Source organism: Cynoglossus semilaevis, chromosome 6 (genome assembly GCF_000523025.1).
Source record: "Cynoglossus semilaevis isolate Cse_v1.0 chromosome 6, Cse_v1.0, whole genome shotgun sequence".
Classification (NCBI taxonomy): Eukaryota; Metazoa; Chordata; class Actinopteri; order Pleuronectiformes; family Cynoglossidae; genus Cynoglossus; species Cynoglossus semilaevis.
This window is the reverse complement of record NC_024312.1, coordinates 5,985,452-5,995,879: the sequence shown is the minus strand read 5'-3', so window position 1 is coordinate 5,995,879 and position 10,428 is coordinate 5,985,452. Positions and strand designations below refer to the sequence as shown.

Here is a 10,428-nt window from a genome sequence, read left to right as displayed (position 1 = left end):
GTACTCCGCTCTCAAGGTACTCCCTCTACTCTCACCTGCTTTTCATTCGTGGGAGAAAAAAAAAGCTTCCATTTCGTGAGACTTGTCATTTCCTCATGTACTTCAAACAACATCAGAATCAAATGAAAAAAAAAATTATTTCACCACTTTCCCAATTCCCCTGATTAATGTAATTACTGCATACCCAAGTGATGCATTTAGGGAGAAAATAATCAGTTCAAGTAAATTTGTCACCTGGCCTTTAGGGGGCAGAGGAACTCCATAGATACTGTTTAAAAAACCCCCCTGAATAACAGTTGCAGACCAGTGAGGAGTCACTTTATACATATTTTATAAAAGCCTCACACTGCCCTCTAGGGGAAATAAAGAGGGTTTACAAGTTAGTAAGTCAAGTGGAGGAGATCTTGAAATAACTTCCAGTCAAAAGCACTTTCGGTCTTCAGTGTATTTGTGTTATTCAAGATGTAGTCAAGCTTTGTAGCAATTGCGTAAAAAAGAAAAAAAGAAAAGTCTTTCAGAAGTCCAAGTAGTATTTGGATTCATAATTAGAGTTTGAGTTTGGTATTTTATCGTCATCACACACACATTTGTTTGTCTCTGTCTGTCTGTCAACCCTGTTCATGTACTTTTCCTCCGCTCCAGGCACATCTGAGGGTTCTGCAGAATTCACTGGATCCGACCAAGGTCTTTTATCGGCAGCAGATTCTTTGTCCAACGTTAGCCGGAAACCCTTGTCCAGTGATCACCGTCACCGCATGTCCTACCAGGAAGGCCTGGAAGGACATGCACCAGCTGCGTGAGTGACGCCAAGTGTTCACATGCAAGTGGGCGTTCAAGAGGAAGACACAGAACAGATTCAGGAAGATGAAAAACAGGAATTCATCCTGAGGGAAACAAATGTCATGTGGTTTCTTTGTTTTTCAGCCAGGGATATGCGGAAATAATTAGTTTAGGTGAAAGCCTCAGAGCGGCCTGCACTGATATGTTGGACTGTAAATACACATGATGACCACAACTTCTCAGTATACTGCCATGACATCATGTCAGTACTGTGATACAGGGCCATCTTCCTAAGACCATATTTTGATTTTGGCAACATGGTTATTACTGTATGTTAAATCATATACTGTAAACTACAGATGAAAATTAAACTCACTGCTATCTTCAGACATTTAGTCAACCTCTGAAAATGAAAACACATTTAAAATTAAAATTTGTAAAACAGATGCCCAGATAGACCAAACTGATGCTATTAATCAATTATAACGTGTTAAGTACTTCTATAAGTATGCCACTCTCACATATAAACATTTACTGTATGTGTTTATAGCGTTGTTTCCCATAGACTTTGGGTCGTCTCGCATCATGTTTCTCATGAGTTTAGGAATAATGTCTATTGACTTGGGTCGCGAAGGTTTGTGACTTTTAAAACATGGGTCCCCAGAAAAAAAGCCACCACCGTGTTAGTGTAGGTGAGAGACGTACTGTGAAGATCAAGTTACATCACTCCGTAGGAATGTAATTCTGACCTAAGTCGAGGAGCCTCTACAGTAGATCTAGAGAAAAATGACATAACTTGACTCTGTATTTTATATTTTTCTCTGCAGGGAATCGTCCTTGTATTCTGCTGACGGGCCGCGTCCACCCGGGGGAATCGAACGCCAGTTGGGTGATGAAGGGCACGCTTGAGTTTCTGTGCAGCAATGACCTCGTAGCCCAGAGTCTGAGGGAGGCTTTTGTCTTCAAGATAATACCCATGCTCAACCCAGACGGAGTCATCAACGGCACGTGAGTGAAACTTGATCTCTTACTAGAACAGAAGGAAGAGTAAACGTGTATTTTCAATAACGGTGGTGCAGTCATTTTACCCAAACTTCTTTCTTACCTTCACAGACATTGCAAAAGCTCTGCCCCCTCCCCTCACTCCCCCCTCAATGTGTATCCACTGCTGTGATTAAAAACCCCCTGAGAAATGTTCCATATGTTTGTTTGACCCTAGGAATCGCTGTGATTTGAACGGTGAGGATCTCAACCGTCAGTGGTCTAAACCAGACCCTGTCCTCAGCCCGACCATCTACCACACCAAAGGCCTACTTTACTACCTCAACAGTATTGGGCGAACTCCACTGGTGAGATACACACACACACACACACACACACAAACCTTTTCATCTCTAGTACAGTACTTCACATACATGTGAACTTGATCCTCTAGTTCATTCCCTCGCTCCTTACTTAAACCGTATCCACTGTATTTTCCAGACTATAAGTCGCACTTTTTTTTATCCTTTGGCTGGGTTTGTGACTTAGGTGCGACTTATAAATGAAAACATATGATTTCACGTTTGTTATTTTCACATTTGCCGCTAGAGGGCACTGTTGGGACTTACATACTGAGGAGCGACTTATATATGTTTTTTTTCTTCTTCATTATGTATTTTTTGGCTGGAGCGACTTATAATCCAGAACATACAGTACTGCAATGCATCTGTCCATATCTAATTGTACCCTAATTCTAGTCGTAACAACAAACTAAATCATGATCCTCAAAAGCAGTTTTACTCAGTAGGGTCTGGCAAACCCATCCCTCCAAGGACTAGTGAACCCAGAACATTGGTATATTCCCATAAAAACAAACCCTTCAACCTATATATATAAATATATATATATATGTATACTGTGTATATATATAAACCAGTGTAAGTGTATTTATGAAGATGAGTGGTGCCAGATTATTTTGAGACTTTTTGATCTCTTCCAGGTTTTCTGTGACTACCATGGTCACTCCAGAAAGAAAAACGTATTCCTGTATGGCTGCAGTGTAAAGGAAACTCTCTGGCAGTCTGGCTCTGCAGTCGACACGCTAGCCTTTAAAGAAGATCCTGGATACAGGGTGAGTCTGGTGTTTGAGCTAAAGATAACGTCTACTGGTACCACCAAAACAAACACGTTGTAGAGATGATGCGACGAAAGGAAAGTCTGGGACACGGAACAAAACCTGTATGTCGTCCAGAATCTTTGTATCAGCCACAGGAACAACGAGAACAATCTTCTTAGATTACAGCATGATAAACCACTGGGTCTCTTTAAGACTCCTCAAGCCCTTGGTCCATTTGTCTATTTGACATTTTTTGTGGCAGTACCGACTTTGGCAGTTTTAAGATAAGTTCATTTATCATGTCAAGGGTCACTTTGCCAGATTTCCTCTTTCTTGTTGGATACATTTATCAGGTATCACAGCTGAGGATTGATTCATGTACCTAATTGAGCATGTACCTGACATCATCAACGCCTGTGATCCATAGTAGTACTACAAGGACCGTGGTAACACTTTTGGTTGATTAAGCAATTTCCTTATATCTTTGCATTCAAATATCAACATGTGTACGTTTCAAAAATCCGACTGTTCAATCAAAATACCAAGGTACACACACATACTGTATATATATATGTTTATATATTTTGTACATATATTTACATATACACGCACATATATACAGTGTATATATGTTCATATATGTACACATATATTTACATACATACATACATATAAGCGTATACACACAAATATATAAATACATTTTATATATTTTATATTCACAAATACAAAACAATGTACAACTCTTGGCTCTTAGAGTCTCAGCCTGGTGGTCACTGAAGGTTAAGTCTTTAATGCCTCTGGTTCAAAGATTAATTGCTTTGGCTCTAACAACCAAAACACCACAGTAACATTACAGTATTATTATAGGACAGTCGGCTGTTCAGGATGAGCAGTGTATGTGATGTGATTAATATTTAGAAATATACAGCTTCAACTGGAGGGTTTGCTGATAAGTGACCAGGACTGTTCACTTAGTGTACGATGCATGTCATTTAGAGACATGTAGGTAAATCATGTCTGAATATCTGACATTGAGTCTGATAAATCATGTCTGAATATCTGACATTGACAGATATTGTGTTGTTGTGTCTCTGGATTTCTATACACACGCTCTGAGGTGGCTGCTGAAATCACAGCTCTGGCAACAGATTGCCTTGCCACTGACTAACGAACAGATGAACTAAATATATTGTCGATGGGCAAAATAAAAGCAACTATAACTATACATGAGACTGGATTCCAAAACAAACAAAACATTTAGGCCCTGACAAATACAGTTGGTGCTAAATAATGAAGAGACCACACACAACACTGACAGGTAGACAATTACAGTATCAGAAAAATATAAAAAAAACAAACAAAGAAAAACATTTCTTGTTTTATATGATAGATATTGCCTGATTTGACTTCCTTCCCTTCCTCCATTCCTTCTTCCCTTCTTTCTCTTTGTACTTCTGTAGACCATTGCAAAGACTTTGGATCGTATCGCCCCAGCCTTTTCTTTCAACAGCTGCAACTATTTGGTAAAAACAACTTTTCCTAAAAGACGATGACACATTCGTCTCAGTCCTTTGATATTCCTTCAGTTTTTCTTGTTCTACTCTTGTTTCCTCCACAACACTCACTTTTCATCACCCATGACTGTAACCCTCATCATCACTTTTCATCCAAACAGTTTCTCACGTCCTGATGACTCGTCAGGGTCATTGTGATAATTACAATTTCTACCGTACACTATGACAGCACTCAATGTTCTGTTTAATGAACCTGAACTCATCACGCCAACCAATCAGGCATGTTTAAAGCAGGTCACATCCTCTTTTAGTTTCACTTTGTTCGATATGAACTTTTTTCCAATATCCGATATGCTGATTTCAGCAAATTTGGCAAAACGCGGGGATTGTGTTATCGGAGCAAAAAACAATAACAATCTTACCGATATATGTAATTATGCTAATATCGGGCAGATAATATCGGCTGTTCAATAATATCAGACAACCCTACTTAGAGACCAAGGACATGAACTGTTGCTGGTTTTTTTGTGCGGACTGTGATCTGACTTTAAATAAAGTTAAAGACCTGTTCTTGACAGAATCATGTGTTTCCCTGAAATGCCATTATCCTGAAAGCCTCGCCATTAATCATACACTCGGCTGTAGAGTTCTCATTTCTACTTCTGTAGTGTACCCCAGAAAAGACAAATCACCTCTGTAGTTACTGTCTGTTTGTATATTACAGTGGTGGGTTGCGTTAAGCCACAGTGCTCCCCCCAAAGCAGCCCCTAAGTACAAGTCCAACACAGATGCACTACTGGTTATACAGTAATGCTGAAGCACCACAGGGCTCGGAGTTAAAATATTACGAAGGGTCTCGGGAAAACATTTACTGTGTTTTATTTAAATGTATTTTCAGTAAAGTAAATTAGAGGAGAATTTGTTCTGGAAACTATTATTGTTAAACTGTAAACACTGAGGCATTTCCTGTTTGGAATTGGTCAGGTGGAGAAGTCTCGCTCTGCTACAGCCAGAGTGGTGGTCTGGAGAGAGATGGGTGTGTTGAGAAGTTACACCATGGAGAGCACTTACAACGGCTGCGACCAAGGAATATATAAGGTGTGTGAATTTAGTTAACACTGAAGCCTCGTGGAGCTGGAGCTTAAATACTGCCCTTCCTGAATTGGAGGCCACGCCCTGCAGGACTCTGACTCGTCAGCTCTGGATTCAGAGCAGCTGTGACAAGAGGCCAACAGCAGCAAAACACAGAGGAACACAAACACCAGGATTATACAGGGAGTGGCCTCCTCACAGACAACAGGCTGCAGTGTCGTGTTTTCAACGCTCATTCACCACAAAACATTAAGAGGGCGCTATTCTACACATTATAAAAAGATGAGGGACCACTGTATATATAATTCACGCTACAACAATCTGAGCCACGCCCACTATAGTCAACCATGCTCTAGTTGTTCACATTCTCTCAGACATTGCAAGATACGAAGAGTTAAATTCAAACTGATACTCAAACAGAGACCCTTCCTCTTTTCTTGCCTTGTGCGTGGCTGTGTCTTGATCTGTGCGTACAGGACCTGCAGATGGGAACCAAAGAGCTGCAGGAGATGGGGATGAGGTTCTGCCAGAGTCTTCTTTCTGTAAATAAAGCTCAGTACACCAGGGCGCTCATCAACCTCGTGGACCTGGGTCACAACATCCTGGACCACAAGTCTCACACGTAAGACCCTACAAACCAGGACTAAACCTGTGATCTGACTTATGAGACGGACTAGTTGGGGGGGGGGGGGGGTGTGTGGGTTGCAAAGACTCTTTGAATTTCCCCATATTTTTCAAACATACCTTCGTCCATTACTCCTCGTTCCTCCCTCCTGGTTCAACATTTCAGACACAAAACCTCTTCCCTTTACGTCTCACTCTGGAATATTTTTCTTCAGTTTCTGGCTTTTTCCACAGTTTAAAGATCAGTGTGCCTGTCACATCCTCTCTGTCCCCAGTGGAGCACCAGTGGATTAGCTTCACTCCCTCACATACACACATACTCACACATACAGTACATATTCCAGAGCTGTGAGTGTGTAATTAAATCACTGGTTAGCTGGGGCTTTCTGACACCTGTCAATCACAATAGCTGTTCAAGGTCAAACCATGGAGGATTAGATTAAGTCTAACAGTTTCCGGAATGCTTGAAGAACATTTGGAAGATTTAGATTTCCTCTAAAAAAAAAAATCTGTATCAAGGTTTCGGTTCATAAAGGGCCGCACCTGGATTTAAGAGTAGAAGACGTTCAATGATGGTTTTTTTACCTGGATTTAAGAGTAGAAGACGTTCATTGATGGTTTAGTCAAATTTAGCGGGACATTGCTCTCAGTAACTCTAAATCTCTCCTCCTGTGATTTGCAGCTGTTTTGAGGACGACGAGCCCCCGTGTGTGGAGGAGATAGAGTATTCTACAGACTGTCCGACTCTTAAAGGCTCAGATCTGGATTCAGATGTCAATAAAAACATGGCCGCCGCAGATGAAGATGGATTCGGTGACGGTGATGACGACGGAACTCAGCAGCTGAGCAGCAGGAGCCGCCTCTTTCCTCAGCCCATCAGACAGGGATCAGTAGAGACTCTCAGAGAGAAGAGAAACCTGAGCAAGAGAGTCAACGGACAGATCACTGTTTAAGAGAATGGTTTCCCATTTGTCTCTGCCAAACCCCGGGGTTTGTTCTGCCTCTGCCCCTCCCTGGCCATGGATGTGCAGACGTTACGAAAAAAAACACAAAAAACAAACAAAGAAAAGAACAAAGAAAAGAAAACCTAACCCCATTGTCACCTAGAAGCAGATCTCTCAAGATCAACATTTGATATTGGTATTTAATCAGCAACATTTCACATATACATCATCTGAACTAAATGTATATATATATATATATATACATATATATATATATATATAAATTCAGACTGTAATCCAAGAACAGTGGCGTTATATAAGACACGTTTGCACACGGCTGATCATTCATATCATGTTACTAATCTAACGTGTCAAGTTAGTGCGGGGGGTGACCGGTTCAGTTACGTTTTACATTTTGCGAAAATATTATTACTTCGACGTTAGCACTAGCATTAGCATAAGTATTTTATCAAGATAGTCTTAATTGGTGAATGCTTCACTGTACTCTTAAAGATTTGTATTTACTGTAGTTTAGTTTGTATTTACAGGACAGGACTAATATAGACTGTGCATATTCCACTGTAGTATATATGCTGTATACTGTATTTTATATGAAAGATCGCTTAAATTGTACAATCCTGTAGCAGCAAGTGCTGAGAACCACATGTCCAGATGAGAGGGGCTTGGTTTTTTTTTTTTTTTTTTTTTAATGTTTTTCACTTTAATTTCTCCATCTGAATTTAACAGTTTGTCAATAAACATTGCCATTTTCCAACACTATATATTTAGGTACAAAGTTGTCTTACAGACCTGAATTAAATGTGTTTAATTTAAATGGTAGTGTTGGGTTTGTTGGAGAGCTACAGTACCTACACACGTGGATCATTTTCACGTGCACTTCAATTATCTCCTAATATTAAAACGGTCATTTAGGAGTCAGCACACAGAAACCCAATACACCCCCGCGAACAACTGCATCGCTCCAATAAAGATTCATAGCAGTCTCTCAGTTCTACAAGGAAATTAAAAATGTATTAGGTGTCCTGTTTCACTGGTGTGGCGCTGGTCGATTCAGTTTTCGTCACCGCACACACTGGAGTGAACTGGATCATTTTTCCTGCTGGTGGCAGTCGCTCATGAAGAGACGATACATAAAGAAAGTTGAGTTTAAGTTGGGATTACTATTTATACAAAATAAACAAAAACAATGTCTTTGATGGAGTTTTGTCCGGTAGCCCGGTGATTCCCAACCATTGTGCCAATGGAAATGACCAAATTTTAAATGAATTGGTCCGAAAACTATTATTTATTTATTGCAAATATTTTTTCTTTGTCCGTCAATGCATGACAAGCAGAACAATTAAATACTCTTTGCTATGTGGCAGCAGATAGGCTAAAAAAAAAAAAAAAAAAAAATCAGAACTGTTGAATTCAGATCTTTATAAGTGTCTTTCTTCAGTTCCTGCCAGTGTTTCAGCGTCGTCTTCAACTAAACAGGAGTACATTTTAGTAAATTTAAACTAAAAGAGTTTTATATTTCACTACATATACGTTTTGTGACGTCTTTGTTCAACGGTGTGCCGTGGCTCAAAAAAGGTTGGGAAACACTGAGGTAGTTCTGTCCTTCTGTCTCTCTCCCTGGTGATCAGTTGATCACAGTCACCTGTGTCCTGTGATCTGTTTGTCTGATTAGTCTCACCTGGTGCCCTGGGTATATAAATGCCTCTCTGCCTCACGGTGTCTTTGTTTGTTGGTGTTGGTGTTCACCATGGTCTTAATGTTAATGTTGTTGGTGTTGATGTTGATGTTGTTGTTGGTCTTAATGTTAATGTTGTTGGTGTTAATGTTGTTGTTGGTGTTGATGTTGGTTTTGGTGTTGGTGTTAATGTTGGTGTTGGTGTTGGTCTTGGTGTTGATGTTGTTGTTGGTCATCTGTCTGATGATATCTGTGTCTATATGTTGTTGTCTGTCAGTGTCTTTTCTTGAGTTCTTCTACTCAGGTGTTGGACTTGTTCTTGTACCTGACTCCATCTCTGGAGCCGCTTAGGACAGGATTTCCCTTTTTCCCTGACTTAGTAGTTTTAAGAACTCTCAATGTCAACTCACGGAACATAAAAGAAAACAACACAACAATCAACAAAGTTGTTTAGATTCAAGTCTGATTCATACTGTTCTCACACTCGATCGAGTATTGAATTTATGTTCATTTTCATAGTCATGTGATCAGCACAGTGGGACTGCACTACGTACATGGTCGTTTTAATTGCCTCCACAATTCAAGCCACAAAGTGAATATATATGACCATGTGTAATAAAACCAGGATGTGGCAAATGAGCACTTTTGTAGTTTTATGGCTTTGCAGCTAAAATTAGTGAATGCACATTAGCTTGGAGTGTCCACGCACACGTAGCGTAAATCTAGGTTTACTACGCATTCAACACTGTATTGAGTGACAGTGTTTATTAGACGTAAATCTGGTTTAGACTTTGATCTAAACTACGGTTATAAAAAACCAGCACTTAGATTTGGCTAATGGTGTCACACGCTCTCTCTGTACAGACTGTATTTTAATATTAGGTTGAATGGTTAGACTGTAGTGCAAGTATCATTTACGTTGTATTTTGCAGTGACATGAATGTACAGTAAGTTGTGTATTTTGTAGAAGGTAAAATTTCTGTGAAAAAAAAAGGGTCTACTAGTCTTTATTTTATTTTTTATTTTTTTAGAGTCAGTAGTTTCTCTTTTACGCTCTGCATCATGGATTAGCTTGATTAACCAATTTTCCTTCTTTCCTTCTGAGGGGAAAAAAGGGATTTCTCAGACCACAAAAAAAAATCAATTCTTTTAGCATTTAGCTCACTGCATTACATATGCTAACTGCATGTAGAGGCTGTATCATTTCTGTGTCCAAAATGTAGTTTGTAACGCAGTACCACAGTTGGGCAGCAGGAGACGGCTCTGGCTGTCATTGACAACTGTAGAATAAATCAGAAAAGATACAGAAATATGCTCTGAGTCCTAGCTCCTGGCCTGTTAGCACAGCGCCACTGACAGTCAAGCTAACTTGTTGTTCCCAAGAAAATATTTATATTTTTTGCAGTTTTTGTTTTTTTTTTTAACCTGAATTAGTTTGTCAGTGCAATTAGGTTTAAATGAGAATTAGACAAAAACTAAATAACATAATGGGTTTAAGATGTTTTGTTTTTACTAAATTCTCTGCCTCTCTTTATCTCTCGCTCACTCGCACACACACACACACACACACACTGTAATGGCACTAGCTAATCACCATTCAGATCTTTACTGTCTGCTCAGTCGGTAATTAGACGACAAGGAATGACCAGAGGGAGGGGTTCTGAATCCGTATCAGCC

General features: G+C 39.8%; 1 protein-coding gene across 1 annotated transcript in view; it reads left to right on the top strand.

Moving 5' to 3' along the window:
* The window catches only part of agbl1 (AGBL carboxypeptidase 1), a 23,576-nt gene extending 16,399 nt beyond the window's left edge, over positions 1–7,177 (top strand). Inside the window, 8 exon segments of the mRNA XM_025056326.1 lie at positions 570–796; positions 1,608–1,788; positions 2,000–2,129; positions 2,762–2,893; positions 4,342–4,404; positions 5,380–5,493; positions 5,964–6,109; positions 6,794–7,177. Of these exon segments, the coding sequence (XP_024912094.1) occupies positions 570–796; positions 1,608–1,788; positions 2,000–2,129; positions 2,762–2,893; positions 4,342–4,404; positions 5,380–5,493; positions 5,964–6,109; positions 6,794–7,064 (1,264 nt within the window). The 3' untranslated portion in view covers positions 7,065–7,177.
* The last annotated feature ends 3,251 nt before the right edge of the window (positions 7,178–10,428 follow it).